General features: G+C 56.4%; 1 protein-coding gene across 6 annotated transcripts in view; it reads right to left on the bottom strand.

Moving 5' to 3' along the window:
• Positions 1-676: 676 nt before the first annotated feature.
• Positions 677-17887, bottom strand: part of neurl4 (neuralized E3 ubiquitin protein ligase 4) — a 19332-nt gene continuing 2121 nt past the window's right edge. Inside the window, exons 2-29 of one of the 6 annotated variants that reach the window (XM_066722560.1) lie at positions 15915-16491; positions 15640-15708; positions 14772-15154; positions 14265-14376; positions 13986-14074; positions 13226-13298; positions 12862-13138; positions 12512-12735; positions 12124-12209; positions 11827-11989; positions 10496-10697; positions 10272-10348; positions 10104-10182; positions 9380-9555; positions 8999-9127; positions 8763-8908; positions 8100-8315; positions 7495-7593; positions 7178-7348; positions 6877-7041; positions 5868-6026; positions 5565-5744; positions 4728-4821; positions 4456-4563; positions 3907-4051; positions 3683-3795; positions 3215-3374; positions 677-2786 (exon numbers count right to left, since the gene is read on the bottom strand). In XM_066722560.1, the coding sequence (XP_066578657.1) occupies positions 2582-2786; positions 3215-3374; positions 3683-3795; positions 3907-4051; positions 4456-4563; positions 4728-4821; positions 5565-5744; positions 5868-6026; positions 6877-7041; positions 7178-7348; positions 7495-7593; positions 8100-8315; positions 8763-8908; positions 8999-9127; positions 9380-9555; positions 10104-10182; positions 10272-10348; positions 10496-10697; positions 11827-11989; positions 12124-12209; positions 12512-12735; positions 12862-13138; positions 13226-13298; positions 13986-14074; positions 14265-14376; positions 14772-15154; positions 15640-15708; positions 15915-16491 (4677 nt within the window). In that variant the 3' untranslated portion in view covers positions 677-2581. Of the gene's footprint in view, positions 2787-3214; positions 3375-3682; positions 3796-3906; positions 4052-4455; positions 4564-4727; positions 4822-5564; positions 6027-6876; positions 7042-7177; positions 7349-7494; positions 7594-8099; positions 8316-8762; positions 8909-8998; positions 9128-9379; positions 9556-10103; positions 10183-10271; positions 10349-10495; positions 10698-11826; positions 11990-12123; positions 12210-12511; positions 12736-12861; positions 13139-13225; positions 13299-13985; positions 14075-14264; positions 14377-14771; positions 15155-15639; positions 15709-15914; positions 16492-17887 lie in introns of all 6 variants that reach the window. The other 5 variants (XM_066722561.1, XM_066722556.1, XM_066722558.1 and 2 more) reach the window with 5 other exon arrangements.

Genomic DNA, 17887 nt, shown 5'->3' with positions numbered 1-17887 from the left:
CTCTCACACACACACAATCTCTCTCACACACACAATCTCTCTTCCCTCTCTCTCACACACACAATCTCTCTTCCCTCTCTCTCTCTCTCACACACACAATCTCTCCTCCCGCTGTCTCTCACACACACACACACAATCTCTCCTCACTCTCTCACACACACACACACAATCTCTCTTCCCTCTTTCTCACACAATCTCTCCTCCCGCTGTCTCTCTCACACACACACACAATCTCTCCTCCCGCTGTCTCTCTCTCACACACACACAATCTCTCCTCCCGCTGTCTCTCTCACACACACACACAATCTCTTCCCTCTTTCTCACACACACAGACACACAATCTTTCACAGTGCTGTGCGAATCTGACACCAGTGGGACACAGTGATCCAGGGGCCCCGCTCTTAGGGGCCTTCCTCGATTCTTTCCCACAATGCACTGCACACATATCCCGTCACTGTGCCAAACCGTCTCCGCTCTTGACACTCCGGGAGAGGGGACGAATCGGACGAAATCAGTTTCCCGGTGGCTGTGGCGGTCGCCTGCCTGGTGCCCAATGGCCCCTGTAAAGGCGTCCTCTGTCCCTCTGTCCCTCCCGTTCGGCCAGATCATTTCACCACCACCTTCTCGCTCCGTCGCCGGCCCACCGCCGCGGGGAAGGACTGAGCCCAGACGCCAGGCGGGTTCATACAATGTGCATAATTTATCTTTGTTCTTTACAAATCAGGAAGATATGATTCATATGTAACAGTCTGTACAACAACAGCGACGACGACAGAAAAAAAAAAAAGACAAATAATAATACAAAAAAAAAAAACATACAAAGAAAAGCAGCTTTCCGGAGTCCGAACACCCCGGAGATTCACATTTCGGCTCGTCCTTCCTTCGACAAATAAATTATAATGCGTGTGTTGGCGGTGTGTGGAGAAGAGTCTAACATTTGTTTTTAGTTTTTTACTCCATCACCCCATTCCCCCCCACCCTCACCTCCCAGCCCAGAGGACAAAAACAGCCTCCGTTCCCCCAGAAAGCACTTGGCGTGACGGACACGGGTGAGACACGGAGACGAATGACGAAGCAACCAAACAAAAACAGACCGAGGAGGAGGAGGGTGTGGGGGCGGATCCGCTTTAGTCTCTCAAAAGATAAACACAGAAGCGACACCCCCCCGCTCTCCAGGGGTCGCATTTCAGCGCGGGAGGACGATTCCAGGAGCCCTCTGGGACGGACGCACCGATGTACCGTGGGGGTGGGGGGGGGACAGAGGTCTTCTCCTTCTCCTTCACCGCAGAACCCCCCCAAACCTTCAACCCGGCTAGCTGCTACGGGAAGCGCCATTTGTGGGGGTGGGGGTGCGCAGGGTGAAGCGTGTCAAAGGTCTCAAGTGTGGTCCTGCAGACTTGTGGCCAATTAACTAATTAAAGGGCTGGGGGGGTAATCAGCAGAGACTGGGAGCGATGGTGGGGTATCAAAAGGGCCTACAAGTCGGGGCCACTGCGAAGGGACCCACTTGGGCAACCTTTCCGACTGAGACGGCCCCCCCACGCTGCGGGCCGCAGAGTGCAGACTGCGCCCCGATACAGTGGTAAACGTCTGTAAAGTCAATACGGCTGTAAACTTAAAATACTGTTAAAAAAATAAAAATAAATAACTCTTGGCTTCCAGGCGTGGGGGGTGGGGGGGCCGACCGCAGTCTCAGGGTGGTCTCCATCTCCCGGCCGATCCCACCCCCGGCAGGGTCCCGGTCTCGTACACACAACGCCGGCGTCCCGTTCCCGCCCGGGTGTGCTTTCTGGAGGGTGGGGGGCGCGTCGGGACCGGGCCCCCCGACTGCAGGAGAGACGCCGGAGGGGAGGAGACGTACGATGGAGTCCGAGCGAGTCCGGAGAGCGGGCGGACGGGGGCCCGGGGTGGGGCGGGAAGTGCCGACCGCGAGCGGGGCGGTCTGGGGGTCCGCCGGGCCCCCGGGCCTGGGGGGCACAGTGTCCGTGGGCCCAATCAGGAGCTCCCTCGATCCAGTTTAATCCAGTCTGGCTCGTGTGAGGTTTTGTTGTCAGCTGAGAACTCTTCAGCCCCCCCCACATACAGGAGACCCCCGAGTCCGGAGAGAAAGAGTTCGGTTCACCCCGTCAGTCCAGGTCAGGAGGCCCGGCAGTGAGAGAGGGAGGGAGAGAGGGAGGGAAGGAGGGGATGAGGGGTTAAGGGAGGGAGAAGGTGAAAGCAAGGGAGGGAGGGTGATAGGGAGAGAGAGAGAAAGGGAGGGAGAGGGAATGGAGAGAGGGTGAGAGGGAGGGAGAAGGAGGGGGTGATGGGGAAAGGGAGGGAGAAGGTGAGAGCGAGAGGGGGGTAGGGAGGGAGGGAGAGACAAAAAGTGAGGGAGAAAAGGAGGGAGACAGGGTGATAGGGAGAGAGAATCTGTGAAGGGTGTGTGTGTTGCGAGAGCGAGTGAGTCGGCCAATGGGACGTCTATAAAAAACAAACAAAAACGAATCGCCTGCTTCCCCAACATAAAGTGCAGGCAGTGTCTCTTCCTGCCCCCCCCATCCAAAAATAAAATAACAAAGACAGTCTGTACAAAACCCCGTCACTCGACGCGCACCAGCAGCCCGTACAGCAGGGTGCCGCCCGCCTCCTTCGTGATCCACTCGATCTCGGCGTTGCTGAAGCGCGGGTCCAGCGGCTCGCTCAGGCCCAGAGACTGGGGGCCCGCCTTGTAGGAGCCCGGCCGCACGCACACCTGGAACGCCACCTGGGCCTGCTGGTAGCGGTGCGAGCGGGGGTCTCTGAATCTGAGAGGGAGGGAGGGAGGGAGAGGGGGAAGGAGAGGGAGGGAGAGGAGAGAGGAATGAGGGGGGGGGAGGGAAGAAGGAGGGAGAGGGAGGGACAGAGAGAAAGAGAAGAAGAGCGACGGGGAAGGAGAGGGAGGGAGAGGGAGGGAGAAAGAGAAGAAAGGAGAGAGGAAAGAGGGAGGGTGAGAGATGGGGGGAGGGAGAGACAGAGAAAGAGAGGCAGGGAGAAATAGAGTGAGCATTCTCAGCGATGAAGCCATGACTGAATTAATTAATTTGTTAAAGGACTGTGAGGTCATCAACAATCCCAAGGCTCTGCTGCCCTGCCCTGGGGGCATCGGGGGGGGTGGGCCAAGCACGGGCCTCACAGGATACACGGGATGGAGCGAAAGAAAAGACGGAAACGTGAAAAACAAACAGAGACTCACTGCACTTTGGGCGCGAAGACGTCCAGGCCGGAGTAGCGCATGGTGGGCGAGAGCTTGACTTTGGGCGCCTCCCTCTCGGGGGCGCTGTTCTCCTCGGGCTCGCTGTAGCCATTCTGGACCTCGGCCTTGGTCGGGGTCACCGAGAAGATGGACGTGCTGCCTGCGGGGGGGCGGGGGCGGGGGCGGGGGCGGGGAGAGAATCCGACAGGGTTCCAACACATTTAGAACAAACACATTCTGGAACTTTCCCCAAACTAGGATTCTACACTGTAGTGATTCTGATAGAAGTCCAGCAATTAAGCAATTAAGACCTCAGAGATCTTAATTGCTTAATTGAACTGACAATGCAATCTAAGGCTCCATTATTTATCTAAGCTCTGATGGAACAAGAACCAGCAGGGCAGGGGGTCCTCTAATACAGCTGTGGGATCCCCGTCCCCAACGCGGACCCCCCAGCGCCACGCCCACCTGAGATGAGCTGCCCGTGGTCCAGGGTGCGGCGCAGGCTGCTCACGCTGGTGCCGTGGTAGGCGATGTGCCACTTCTTGAAGGCGTTGGCCACGTCGCAGCGGGGGTTGATCCTGGGGGGGGGAGGAGGGTGTATCAGTCTCAGGAGAAGGACACACGGGTTCGAGACTACAGCGGTCGCGTGTGAGCCGCGTGTGAGCCGCGTGTCACGGGCGCGTGGTCACCTCAGGGCGAAGCGGCACCAGCCGAAGGGCAGGGCGTAGTCCCGGGGCGGCTCCCCGCGCTTGTAGTAGGCCTCGTCGCCCCGCAGCTTGTGGCACGACTCACAGTAGCACAGGTTGAACTTGGCGTCCTCGTTGAAGTAGCCGTCTGGGAGGGGGAGAGAGGGGGAGGAGGAAAAAAGAGGGGAAGGAGGGGTGGTAGAAGGAGAAGAGAGGGAGGAGAGAAGGGGAGATAAGAGTGGGGAAGGACGGGGTAGGAGGAGTAAAGAGGGGAACGAGGGTTGAAGAAGGAGAAGAGGGAAAGGTGGGGGAGAGAAGAAGAGGTTTAGGAGGGAGGGAGGGAGAAAGAGAGGGGAAAGAGGGTGGTAGGAGAAGACAGGGAGGAGGAGAGAAAGAGGGAGGGAGAGAGGGAGGAGGAGAGAGAGAGAAGAATAGGGGAGGGAGGGTGGAGGAGGCAGGGAGCGAGGGAGGAAGAGGAAGACAAAGAGAAAATGATACAGAAAGGCTGCATGTTTTCACAGGGGGAAGTGACCGGCACGGCCTGGGCCTCACCTGGCAGCGTCAGCAGGTCCTTGAAGCGGGAGCACATGGCCTGGTACTCGCAGGTCTTCATGGGGTTCACCTCCGGGGGGGGCGTCCAGCACACACTCTCCTTGATGCCTGGGGGGCAGACAAATAGAGGGCACCTCCGGTCAGCTGGCACTCCTCTCTCCCTCCCTCTCCCCCTTTCCCTCATTATAGTCCATCCCATAATAATAATAATCATAAGAACATCTCCCTGGACTGTGTCACGGTAAGGAGACGTCCTGCCAGCGCCGACTCACCGTCCACCATGTCCGCCTTCTCCATGTCGCCCTGGCATCGGGAGTCGCTGCCCTCCGCCCCCACCGCCGGCACGTCGTTCGTCACGATGGTGACCTGCGGGAGGCACAAGCGGTCAGAGGGGACAGGGCACACGCAGTCCGGGGCCCCTGGGGGTCGGCATTAATCAGGGGGCGACACGCTCAAACAGAGGTGTGCGGCGCGGCTCGGTGTTGGCACTGACGTGCCCGCTGTCCTGGGCGGTTGTGCGCTCGGTGTGGTGTGTGCCGACTGTGTCACTGCACGTCTGGAGCGCTTGTCAGTGTGTGACCTGTGCGCTGCCCTGGATAAGGGTGTCTGACATCATGCATACTGTTACTACTCAGTGTGTAGGGACCTTCCTTTACTCACTGTTTACTATTACAGTCTTACAAGTGAGAGAGAGAAAGTGGGAGAGAGAGAAAGATGAAAGTGAGAGTAAGAGAAAGTGAGAGAGTAAGAAAGTGAGAGTGAAAGATGAAAGTGAGAAAGTAAGAGAAAGTGGGAGAGAGAGAGAAAGTGAGTGAAAGATGAAAGTGAGAAAGTAAGAGAAAGTGGGAGAGTAACTGAAAGTGGGAGAGAGAGAAAGTGAGTGAAAGATGAAAGTGAGAATAAGAGAAAGTGGGAGAGAGAAAGTGAGAGTAAGAGAAAGTGAGTGAAAGATGAAAGTGGGAGAGAGAGAAAGTGGGAGGGAGAAAGATGAAAGAGAAAGAGAAACAGAGTTGGACAGTGAGAGTGGGAGAGTAACAGTGAAAGTGAGTGACAGAGAGTGGAAGAGTGTAGCAGAGTGAGAAGGTACGAGAGAGAGACTGGGGCCGTACCTGCTCACACTGGCCGTACAGGTCCAGGATGGGGAAGCAGGGGCTGGGGATGTCCTGCGCCGCCACGCCCTGGTCCATGCCGTTCACGTACAGGTGCAGGCAGCTGTTGGCGTCCACCAGCAGGCCCAGCACAGTGCCCTCGGGGCAGGTGTCCAGGTTGGGCCCGTAGTTCTCGCAGATCTGCGGAGATAGAGGGACAGAGAGTGGGCACGGGCGTGCAACAGAGAGGGTGAGAGGGAGGGAGGGAGGGAAGGAGGGAGGGGGAGAGAGAGAGAGAGAGAGAGGAAGGGAGAGGGAGCGTACCTTGAGGGCGTTGTGAAAGACCGAGTCCCGCTGCAGCAGCCAGGACGAGCGCTTCAGGCAGCAGGCGGTGGCCGGGAAGTTGAGCCTCTCGGGACAGTTCCCGATCACCCCCAGGGACAGCGAGGACGTCCACATGGGGTTCAGACGGTCCACCTGGAACTGCACACACACACACAAATGCACGTTACATCATCGCACACACATTACATCAGCACTGACACAGACACACACAAACATGACATCATCACTGACAACACACAAACATGACATCACTGACACACAATATTATATAACTGATGCACACACACACTCAACATAACTGACACCGTATCACTGACACTGACACACACATCTGACACACTGTATCACACACACTCAACATTACTGAAACAAACACATCACTGTGTATCGGAGTCAGGAATTGGACAGGCAAGAGACAAGGCAGTGTCAAGGCCAGGGATTGGTCTAGAGTCGGAGGCAGTGTGTCGGAGTCAGGGACTGGTCTAGAGAGTCGGAGGCAGTGTCAGAGACAGAGGCAGTGCCGGAGTCGGGGACTGGTCTAGAGAGTCGGAGGCAGTGTGTCGGAGTCCGGGATTGGTCTAGAGAGTCGGAGGCAGTGTGTCGGAATCAGGGATTGGTCTAGAGAGTCGGAGGCAGTGTGTCGGAGTCCGGGATTGGTCTAGAGAGTCGGAGGCAGAGTGTCGGAGTCCGGGATTGGTCTAGACAGTCGGAGGCAGTGTGTCCGAGTCGGGGACTGGTCTAGAGAGTCGGAGGCAGAGTGTCGGAGTCGGGGACTGGTCTAGAGAGTCGGAGGCAGTGTGTCGGAATCCGGGATTGGTCTAGAGAGTCGGAGGCAGAGTGTCGGAGTCCGGGATTGGTCTAGAGAGTCGGAGGCAGTGTGTCCGAGTCGGGGACTGGTCTAGAGAGTCGGAGGCAGAGTGTCGGAGTCGGGGACTGGTCTAGAGAGTCGGAGGCAGTGTGTCGGAGTCAGGGATTGGTCGGGACTGACCTGGAAGAGCTGCTGCCGGGGGAGGGGCTGGGCGGTCACCAGCAGACCCTGGTTGTAGCTGGAAACACGGGACGCCGTCAGGTTCCGATTGGACAGCTGGATGTTCTTCCCATGGTTCTCCAGGAACGTCACGGGGGTGGGCACCAATGAGGGCTCATTCTCACACTGTGGGGGAGAGTAGAGGAGGAGAGAGAGAGAGAGAGGAGAACTGTGATTTCAACAGAAGGCGCCACAAAGGAACAATCGTCTTGTACAGGAGAAAAGGGGGCTGCGCGACCCCAGTCAATCAGCAATGTCTGACCTGTTCCCCCTCCTCTCCCTCTCTCACTGACATGGGCTCTTCCTCCCCTTCGCTGCTGCTGTCGGAGGAGAGCGAGGGGGCCTTGGCGCCATCCGGCTCCTCCAGCACCGTGGAGCTGACGATGGACACGGCCGTCACTCGCCCGTACAGGTCCAGCACGGCATACACGTTCTGCACAGAGAGAGGGGGAGGGGGAGAGTGAGACTCGGAAGACCGTACATATGGCTGGACTGTACTTCTGCAGGTTGAGGGAGATGTGGAGGGACGTGTCAGGCGGGTGGATCCAGGGGCCGGGTGAGGGGGACAGGGGGCCTTACTTTGGCGACAGCGGTGGCGGCCGGGCCCATGTCCTCCCCGTCGATCAGGATGTGCATGGAGTCGTCACTGCAGCGCTTCACGCCCACGCGGTTCCCCACCTGGACAAAACAGGGACAGACAAGGACGCAAATTAAAAACTTCCAGGTGTTTATAAATTGGTGATAGAAGGGTGACCTCCAAAACCTGTTGGATAGGGGCTCTCCAGGACCAGGGTTGGGGACCAGTGCTGTAGTACTATCCCATTCAGTTTTGATCTCATGTGTTATGTACAAAGACAAGGACACACAGGGACACACAGGGACAAACCAGGACAAAGACAAGGACACACAGGGACACACCATGGCAAAGACAAAGAGATGCAAGGACACACAGGGACACACAAGGACACACCAGGACAAAGACAAGGATACACAGGGACACACCATGACAAAGACACAGGGACACACCATGGCAAAGACAAAGAGATGCAAGGACACACAAGGACACACAGGGACACACCAGGACAAAGACAAGGACACACAGGGATAAAAAGGGACACACAGGGACACACCAGAACAGACAAGGACACGCCCCCCAACCCGGCCGCCCCCCACAGTCCGCTCACCCCCAGCCGGTCCAGCGAGCAGCCATAGTTCTGCTTCTGCAGGACGCCGTTGCGCCGGACCTCCGAGCCCGTGACCAGCCAGGTGACCTTGGTGCGCAGCTCCAGCAGCGAGGGGGACAGGCCGCTGAACGGGCAGGGCAGGTCGGGGGGCTGCAGCGTGGTCAGCCCCACGTGGAGGGAGCCGGACCACTGCTCGTCCACCTCGTCGATCTTCACCTGGAGGGGGGGAGGGAGGGAGGGAGAGGGTGGTTTCTGTTTCGATACTGTACAATGTGTTGTTGTTTTAAACGTGTTGGCAATACCGCAGCATGCTTGTCATGCCAATAAAGCACATTTTGAATTTGAGAGGGAGAGGGGGAGGAGGGGGAGAGAGGAAAGAGAGGGCAGGTGAGGGAGAGGGGAGGGAAGAGAGGGATGAAAGGAGAGAGGGGGGAGGAAAGGAAGAGAGGATAGAGAGAGGGGAAAGATAAATGGGAGAGAGGAGAGGTTAGAGGCAGGGGATGAGAGGGAGAGAGAGAGGGGAAAGAGGTAGTTGGGAGAGAGGGGAGAGGTGAGAGACACTAGTGACCACAAGTGGGTGGTTGGAGAAGACACACACACACACTCACACTCACACACTGACACAAACGCACACACTATCACACGGCCCGGCCCGGCACTCACCTCAAACAGCTCATCGGTCTTGAGCTCCTTGGTGCTGAAGACGATGCCGTGGGAGTAGCTGCCCACCCTCAGCGCCTGGCAGCCGTCCTTCTGCAGGACCACGTTCTTTCCGTGCTTGTTGTGGAGCCGGTGGGCCACGCCGGCCACTGAGAGAGAGAGAGGGTGAAGTTCACGGAGGATCAGTGTGATTGTGTGGGCGAGAGTGAAGGAGGAGCGAGTGAGTAGTGAGCGAGTACCTGGGGAGTGGATGGGGAAGCTCTTCTCCGTGATGTTGCTGGTGGACAGACTGTTGTCCAGCGGGCCAGAGGAGGAGGTGATGGACACCTGTACGCACTGACCATACAGGTCAATCACAGCGTACACCTCTGAGAGAGAGAGAGAGAGAGAGAGAGAGAGAGGGAGGGAAGAGGGGTTTATCCGGGTTCACCAGAAATTGAAGGATACAGATTATTTTTAAGGTCTATTTTTAAGATATTGAAAGATTTCAACGTTTAATTAAAATCGTTACCCAATCAGCCAATCACAGTTCTTAATTGGTGGGATGCCGTTTCCGGTCAATCGTTGGTGGGTGGTGTGTGGGGGGTGGGGGGTGAGGTGAGTAAACTGGTTCCATTCACCTTTACCTGGCGGCAGGCCCGAGCAGGCCACGCCCTGGTCCAGGCCGTTGATGTAGTAGTGCAGGTCGCCGGCGGCCGTGCGCATCATGCCGATCCGGGAGCCCGTGGTCAGCGAGTCCAGGTCGCAGCCGTAGTTGTTGCGCATGGTGTTGCCGTCCTGCATGATCGCCGTGCCGCTGAGAGATGGGGGGAAGAAAAGAGGAGAGACGGGGAGAGATGGGGGAAGAGGATAGAGAGGGGGAAACGAGAGACGAGGAGAGACGGGGGAAACAGGAGAGATGAGGAGAGATGGGGAAGAGGAGAGAGTGAAACGGGGAGAAGAGGAGAGTGTGAAACGGGGAGAAGAGGAGAGAGAGAGAGAGAGAGAGATGGGGTAAGAGGAGAGACAGTGAAACGGGGAAGAGGAGAGAGAGCGACACAGGGAGAAGAGGAGAGACCGGGAGAAATATGGAAGAGGAGAAGGAGAGAGGGAGAAACGGGGACGAGAAGAAACGGAGAAACAAGGAAGACGAGAGAGGGAGAAACAGGGAAGAGGTGAGACGTGGAAGAGGAGAGATTGACGGTAGTATTTATCTATTTAAATCAATTATTTTTACTATCGTGTTCTACTCAATCATTCCTCTTCATTTTATTTATTTGTGAATCTGACACATGAAATTGTCAATCCTCGTACCGGTTGTGCCAATGAAGCACTCAATCGGAACCGCGGTCCACCGGGCCCTACCTCAGCATCCAGGTGTCGTAGTCGATGTCCGTCATGGTGTTGGGGAACTCCAGGTCCTCTGGCCGGATAGCGGTCACACCTGGAGGCAGACAGGCTCGCGCGCTCGTTAGTGATTCAGACTAAAGCTGCCCCACTCCCCCCGCCACCCCCCAGCCCCAACCCACTCACCCGCCTCAATGGACCCCGACCAGCGATCCACCATCTTCTGGATCACGATCTCGAACAGCTCCCCGTCCCGCAGACACCTGGGGGGAGAGGCACATTCACCTGGCTGTCCTTTCCCCAGCTCTCTTCCCACCCCCTGACCTTCATTCATCCCGTTCATTGTTTAATTGGACCAATTAAGGAGCCAAGAGCTGGGCTGGTTCCAGCGGGACGCCACGGAGCCGCACCTGTTGGAGATGACGATGGCGTCGTTGAACTCGCTGCGGCAGTTCTGGCGCAGCGCCGTGCGCCCGCTGTTGGTGATGACGGCGTTGCTGCCGTGCAGGTGGTGGAAGCGCAGGTCGCTGGCCGACACCACGGAGCAGGGGCTGCTGGGGGACAGCTGGTTGTTGCCCTCCGAGGTGTCGTCCGGCAGCGGGGGGAGGTCGGCTGGAGGTGGGGAGAGAGATACGATAGTTTGGATGCCGGGCCTTGTGGAGGTGTGTGCGTTACACGGAAGTAGTGTTCATTTTGGCAGCTATTTTAAATGCTTATCCGTTTTAGTCATTCCATCTTTCATTAGTTTTAGGTAATATTAGTAGACGAAAACTCTAGTCTAGTTTTAGTCAATGTAATTTTAGTCACATTTATTTTAGTCCATGTATTTTATTTTGACTTCATTATCAGCATTATGCATTATGTCTGATGCCAGGTGTTTACATCAATTAGTGGATGGATGCAAAACATAAACATATAGATTTTAAGTTTGAAGCCTCTTTTGAAATTGAGTTACAAGAACAGTATGGAAGCATATAGTGGACTTCATTCAAATGCAAACGTAATCCCACAGCTGCATTTTCATTTTCCATGTATGCACGTGTTATTTAGGTAACAAGTCAAACATAATCATGCCATTTGTATTTGTATAGTCCAGTACGCACATTCGCTGACAGGATTTACATTTCAAATGGCTTTTGCTGTAGCCAAGTGTGGATTGCGCTTCATGAGTTAACCCTTAGATCCCGCATTAGCAGTTCTGCACACAAAAGCACAGAGTGATAACTGCACACAATCTGCATCAGCTTCACGTTGAGCCCAAGACAGTGAACCACAGCAAGCCATTGAGCGTTTAGCGCAACACACGCTCGGGTACAATCGGGTCCCATTGTGTTGCGCACATTTCCGCGGTTCTGCACAGATCTGCAGGATCCCACCGCTCCCCATTGGCGGAGCAGCGCAGATCTGCGCAGAACTGCGATTAGCTGCGCTACACGACCGCGGTGACAGTCAAGGCATGAGTATGATTGGACCATTAAACAGCTCCTTCACCGGCCGCCTCGCAAAACTGTCATTCCTGTCCATTAGGCTTGTGCCGAGTTTTCGTTTGGTCACGTTTTAGTCAACTACAATTAGAAGACATTTATTTAGTTATGGTCTTTTCACAGCATGTCGTCTCGTTCTCGTCACTGAAAACAGGTCGCTGACGAATATTTTCAGTCATAGTTTTCGTTGATGAAATGAACACTGCACAGGAGGGTGGGGGGGGCTGTGGTAAACAATGGGAGGGGTGGGGGCTCACCCATGTCGTCCATGATGGTGGCCTGGGCCGCCTGGCCGTACAGGTCCACCACGGCATACACGCTGGGCGGCACGTTCCAGGCGGCCGGGCCCTGCGCCACGCCGTTCACGAAGAAGTGCAGGCTGCCGTCGTCCTTGCGCACCACGCCCACAGTGTCCCCCGCCTGCACAGAGAGAGAGAGGACTGAGTGAGAACACTACAAAGCACAGAGGGAGAGGGAGAGAAAGAACGAGTGAGGGGACACAGATGAGGACACTACAGAATGCGGAAGACCGAACAAGGGGGATGGGCGTTCACCTTCAGTCTGTCCAGGTTGTGCCCGTACTCGTCCAGGATGGTGGTGCCGTTGTGCATCACTCCATTCCCTGTCATCATCCATGTACCTGAGAGGGAGAGAGATAGAGCAAGTTAGAAAGACAAGATAGATTCAAAATTGAACAAGAGGAGAGGGAGGCAGAAAAAGTGATAGAGTGACTCTCTGCTCTGCTTGGTTAACCACTCCTATTGGCCGCCCTGACTCAGAGGTGGGTCTTGAACCCTCCTCCTATTGGCCGACCTGACTCGGGGGTGGGGCGAGAACCCAGCTCCTATTGGCCGCCCTGACTCAGAGGTGGGTCTTGAACCCTCCTCCTATTGGCCGACCTGACTCAGAGGTGGGGCGAGAACCCTGCTCCTATTGGCTGACCTGACTCGGGGGGAAGCAGGAGTTGTGGGCTTGTCCAGGTACCTGATCTCAGGTTAGTCATGGTAGAGGGTAGCTGCAGATAGGCGGGGTTGTGCGTGGTGACGCCGATCTCGATGGAGCCCGCCCACTTGTCCACCATCTTGTCGATGCGCACCTGGAACACCTCATTGGAGCGCAGGGGCCGGCTGCTCAGGACCACGCCGTGATTGAAGTCGTCCGTCGCGCTGCCCGACAAAAAAGCAGATGGGTTTAACTGAACGCCCTCTAGCCATTGTGTGTGTGCGTGTGAGGAACAGGAAGGGACACGGATCAGGGAGGCCGGGCTCGGCAGGGCGAGACGAGGGACTCACTGAGGCCGCAGCGCCGTCCGGCCCTCGCTGATGATGGCCGCCTTCTGGCCGCAGTTGGGGTGGAAGAGCAGCCGGTCGGGCCCCTCGGCGTCGGCGGCGCCCAGCTGCAGGGCCGGCCGGGGGCGGCCCACGTCCGGGGACAGCGCCCGCATGATGGCGTTGTTGCGCCGCAGCCGGTCGCTGTGGTTGTGGTTGTGGACGATGGTCACCTTCACCGCCATGCCATACAGGTCCACCACGCCGTACACTGTGCCGGGAGTCTGGGTGGCCGCTACGCCTGGGCACAACGACAGAGCCAGTGAGGGACAGGCACGGGGGCACGGGACTGTAGGAGGGGCTGCACAGACACAAAGTTAGTTCTCACCTTGGTCGATGCCGTTGATGTAGAAGTGGAGAGCACCGCTGGCTTTCCTCATCAAGCCGATGTGATCCCCCTCCTGCACAGAGAAAGAGAGAGGGGGGGGGGAGAAGAGAGAGAGAGGGTGGTTTCTGTTTTGTTACTGTACCATGTGTTGTTCTTTTAAACGTGTTGACAATACCGGAGCATGCTTGTCATGCCAATAAAGTACATTTTGAATTTGAGAGGGAGAGGGGGAGGAGGGGGATAGAGGAGAGATGGAAAGAGGGGGGAGAGTGAGGGATGAAAGGAGAGAGGGGGGAGGAGAGGAAGAGAGGAGAGAGAGGGGAAAGAGGTAGACGGGAGAGAGGGAAAGAGGGGAAGAGGGGAAAGGTTGGGGGGAGAGAGGAGAGAGAGGGGGGAAAGAGGTAGACGGGAGGGAGGAAGGAGAAGGGAGAGGTTAGGGGGGAGAGGGAGAGAGGAGAGAGGTGAGAGAAGGGGGGAGGAGAGGAAGAGAGAGAGGGGAAAGACGGAGATGGGAGAGACACTAGTGACCACAAGAGGGTGGTTGGAGAAGACGAAGACACACACACACACACACACACACACAGAGAGAGAGAGAGGGGGGGGGGCAGCGAATGTCCATAATTCAGAGGAGAGAGAGAGAGACAAGAACATCCACTATGAGAAACGATCCAAGGAGACAACGGGGGAGAGAGTGGGCAGAGGGGGAAAGAATGAGGGATAGATAAAGGGGGAGAGAACGAATGAGAGGGAGAGGGCTCACCTGCAGCTCGTCCAGGCTGAACTCACAGTACTCCCGGCGGGTCCCCTTGCCATTGGTGAGGATCCCACACCCACTCATCATAATGGTGCCTGAGAGAGACATTGGGGACAACACTGTAGTCACACACTGCAACAAACGACACACACACTGCGAGAGCCGCCACTCTGGGCCCCTCAGGTACTCAACGTGTGTGTGTGTGTGTCAGTGTGTGCGTGTGTGTGTGAGAGAGTGTGTGTGTGTGTCAGTGTGTACGGGGGGCCGGGGGTCGTGCTGCCGTACCGGAGCGCAGATTGGTCATGGTGGCAGGGTAGTCCAGGTTGTTGGGGTTGTGGGTGGTCACCCCGATCTCGATGGAGCCCGACCACTTGTCCACCAGCTTGTCGATCCGGATCTGTGGGGGGGGGGGGGAGAGTAGGAAAGAGAGGAGAGGGGGAAAAATTAATAAAGCCAGTGAGGTTTGAAACACAAGAGAAAAAGGAGAGAGAGGGCAATGGAGGAGAGATGAGAGACAGGGACAGACAGAGCGAGAGAGAGATGGACACAGACAGGGACAGAGAGAGAGGGAGTGAAAGAGACAGGGACAGAGAGAGACAGAGATAGATAGAGTGAGACAGGACAACGGAGGAGAGAGAAGAGAGGGATACAGAGAGACAGAAAAAGAGAGGGACAGAGACAGGGAAAGAGACAGGGACAGAGAGAGAGACAGAGATAGACAGAGCGAGACAGGACAATGGAGGAGAGATAAGAGAGGGAGGGCAGCCACGGGGCCGGGGACGGGGGCGGCACCTCGAACATCTCGTTGTGCCGCAGCGGCCGGTTGGTCATCACCACGCCGTTGTTGAACTCGTCCAGCGGCCGCCGCCGCTCGGCCGTCTTGTGGTTGTTGCTGAGCTTGATGAGCGTGCCGCACTTCTCATGGAACAGCAGTGCGTCGTTGGTCATCATGCCGGCCGGCCCCGCCCCCAGTGACGCCAGGCCGCCGGCCCCGGGGTTGAGGGGGGGTGCCGGGCTGCTGCCGCCGCTGCCCCCGCCATTGCCCTCCCCCTCCCCGGTCCCGCTCTCGCTGCCGCCTCCCCCTCCGTCCCCCTGTGGCGTCCTGCCACCCTCCTGGCGGTAGGCAGACAGGATGGCGTTGTTGAAAACGTCTGACAGCTCCTGCTCCGTCAGCACTGAGCGAGGGAAGAGGAGAGGGGAAGGGGAAGGAAGGGGGAAGAAGAGGGGGGGAGGAAGATGGAAGGAGGGGTAGAGAGGGCAGGAGGGAGAGGGAAAGAGAGGGGGAGGGTGTAAGAGGGGGAGAGTATTAGAGGGAGAGGGGGAGAATGCGTTTTTCAGGTAGAGTGTAAGTAAGAATGAGAGAAGCAGTGGGAGAGAAAGAGAGAAAGTTTTTTCATGTAAATGGCCTGAATCATACATTTTAAATAAATGTTATTAAAAGGAAAAAGTTTACGTCTCAGAACGTCCAATTAGTGGAGGTCAAAGGTCACGAGGAGTCAATAATTAAACGGTTATGTGTTAAAGATTACCCGACGGGATGTAAAACAGATGTTTTCATGTTTTCAGTGTTTAATTATATGTGTCTATATTTATAGGGCAGTATAAGGGTCCCCCCCATCGCTGCCGTGCCCAGGTGGGAGGGGCCGGAGCGGGGCCTCACCGCTCTCCGTCTCTAGGGTGCTGGGAAACTTATCCGGCCGGCTCTGACTGCACGAGAGCTCGGGGAACGCTGTGAGGAGGGGGGGGCGGCGACAGAGAGAGGGAGGAGTGTGGAGGGAGAGAGAGCGGGGGATGACAGAGAGGGAAGCAGGGGTGTGGTGGGGGAGAGAGAAACAGAGAGACGGAGGGGTGAGATCAGGGGAGGGAACAGACGAACACATTTACCAAACCAGCACCCTCCCCCCCAACCCCAACGAAACCCCTCGCCTTCCTTACCTTCCTCCACGGCGCCGGCAGCCCCATCGCTCTCCCTCTCCCGCTCCCTCTCCCGGTGATTCTCTCTCTCCCGGGCCACCGTGGCCAACGTCCCCCCCCCATCCTCTTCCTCTTCGTCCTCGTCCTCCTCCTCCGGCCCCTCCGCCTCCTCCTCCTCCTCCTCTTCGTCCTCATCCCGCTCCATCACCCTGAGCTCCGGCGCTCTGGGACCCGGCGGCGCCTCGGCCGGGGGCGGCTCACAGCTCACCACGGTGACCTGGGTGCACTTGCCATACAGGTCCACCACGGCCCACAGGCGGGGGGGCAGGCCGGAGGCGGCGGGCCCGCAGTCCTGGCCGTTGACCCACAGGTGCAGGTCCCCCCGGGCGCTGCGCTGGATGCCCACGCAGTCGCCCTCGGCCAGCTGGTCCAGGTCGCGGCCGTACTCCTCCAGGATGGAGCGGCCGTCCCGCAGCACCGAGCAGCCCGACACGATCCAGGAGCCGCCCTTGAGCCCCGTGGCGCTGCTGGGGAAATCCAGGCCCGCCGGGTCCAGCGCCGTCACGCCGATCTCTAGGGACCCGCTCCACGAGTTCACCTGGGGAGAGAGAGAGGGCGGCTTTAGTGAAGTTTCCCCACGAGTCTTCCTGGGAGGAATAGAACTAGATGAAGTAACGCATGAGAAAGACCTAGGAGTCTACGTGGACTCCTCACTTTCTCCATCCAAACAGTGTGGGGAAGCAATAAAAAAGGCAAACACAATGTTAGGGTATATTGTCAAAAGTGTAGAATTGAGAACAAGGGCAGTGATGTTCAGACTGTACAATGCACTAGTTAGAGCTCATCTGGATACTGTGTGCAGTTCTGGGCTCCACACTTCAAGAAAGATATCGCTGCTCTAGAGGCAGTTCAGAGGAGAGCAACCAGACTTATTCCAGGCCTGAAGGGAATGTCCTACTGAGAGACTGAGGAACTGAACCTTTTCACCCTGGAACAGAGGAGACTACGTGGGGACTTGATCCAAGTCTTCAAAATCATGAAAGGCATCGACCACATCAAACCAGAGGAGCTTTTCCAGATCAGCAGGGACACTCGCACCCGGGGACACGAATGGAAATTGGGCTTCAAGGCATTGAAGACAGAAAACAGGAGACACTTCTTCACACAGAGAGGCGTCACAATCTGAACAAACTCCCCAGCGATGTGGCTGAAGAGACAATTTGGGAACATTCAAAAACAGACTGGATAGGATCCTTGATCACTTAGTTATTAATGGACACCAAACGAGCACGATGGGGCCAATGGCCTCCTCTCCATTGTACACTTTATGTTTATATTCGGGCAGCACTGTGGAGTAGTGGTTAGGGCTGTTGTACCCTTGAACAAGGTGCTTCACTTAGATTGCTCCAGTAAAATGCCCAGCTGTATAAATGAGTACAAATGTAAGTCGCCCTGGATAAGAGCATCTGCTAAATGACAAATAATGTAATGTTCTAATGATTGATGGCCGTCGCAATAAATCTCGCGTGGATTCGGGACACACGGGGCCGGCTAGTTGGCCAAAACTAGCCGTACTCTGTGTACCGTCCGGGCGGTGCAGCCGAAACTGCGAAGACCCCGGAAAAGGAATCCCAACGAGCCTCGATAACTTATTATCATTACTGATAATCATAATATCGGACTGGCAGCAGAAGGGGCTTTGGGAGAGGCACAGAGAGAGAGGCAGGCAGACGCACTGGGACAACTGCACCCCCCCATCAACAGGACCCAGCGAGGGCCTCAGTGACCATTTCTATTTTGTTATTCACATGTTTTGATTATTTCCTTCCCTTTCCTCAGTGTTACAAGAGCCGCAGAAATAGGTTATAAATAAATAAAGACTGAATGTCTGAGAGAGAGAGAAAGTCGGACTGATTTGAGGGAAGAAAATACAAGAACAAACGGTTTAAAAGCAGAGTCTGTTTCTTGAAATCAGAGCCAGTTGACAATAGTCT

This window comes from Amia ocellicauda, chromosome 14 (genome assembly GCF_036373705.1).
Source record: "Amia ocellicauda isolate fAmiCal2 chromosome 14, fAmiCal2.hap1, whole genome shotgun sequence".
Taxonomy (NCBI): Eukaryota; Metazoa; Chordata; class Actinopteri; order Amiiformes; family Amiidae; genus Amia; species Amia ocellicauda.
The sequence above is the reverse complement of the archived record's forward strand: the minus strand, read 5'-3'. Positions and strand labels throughout refer to the sequence as shown.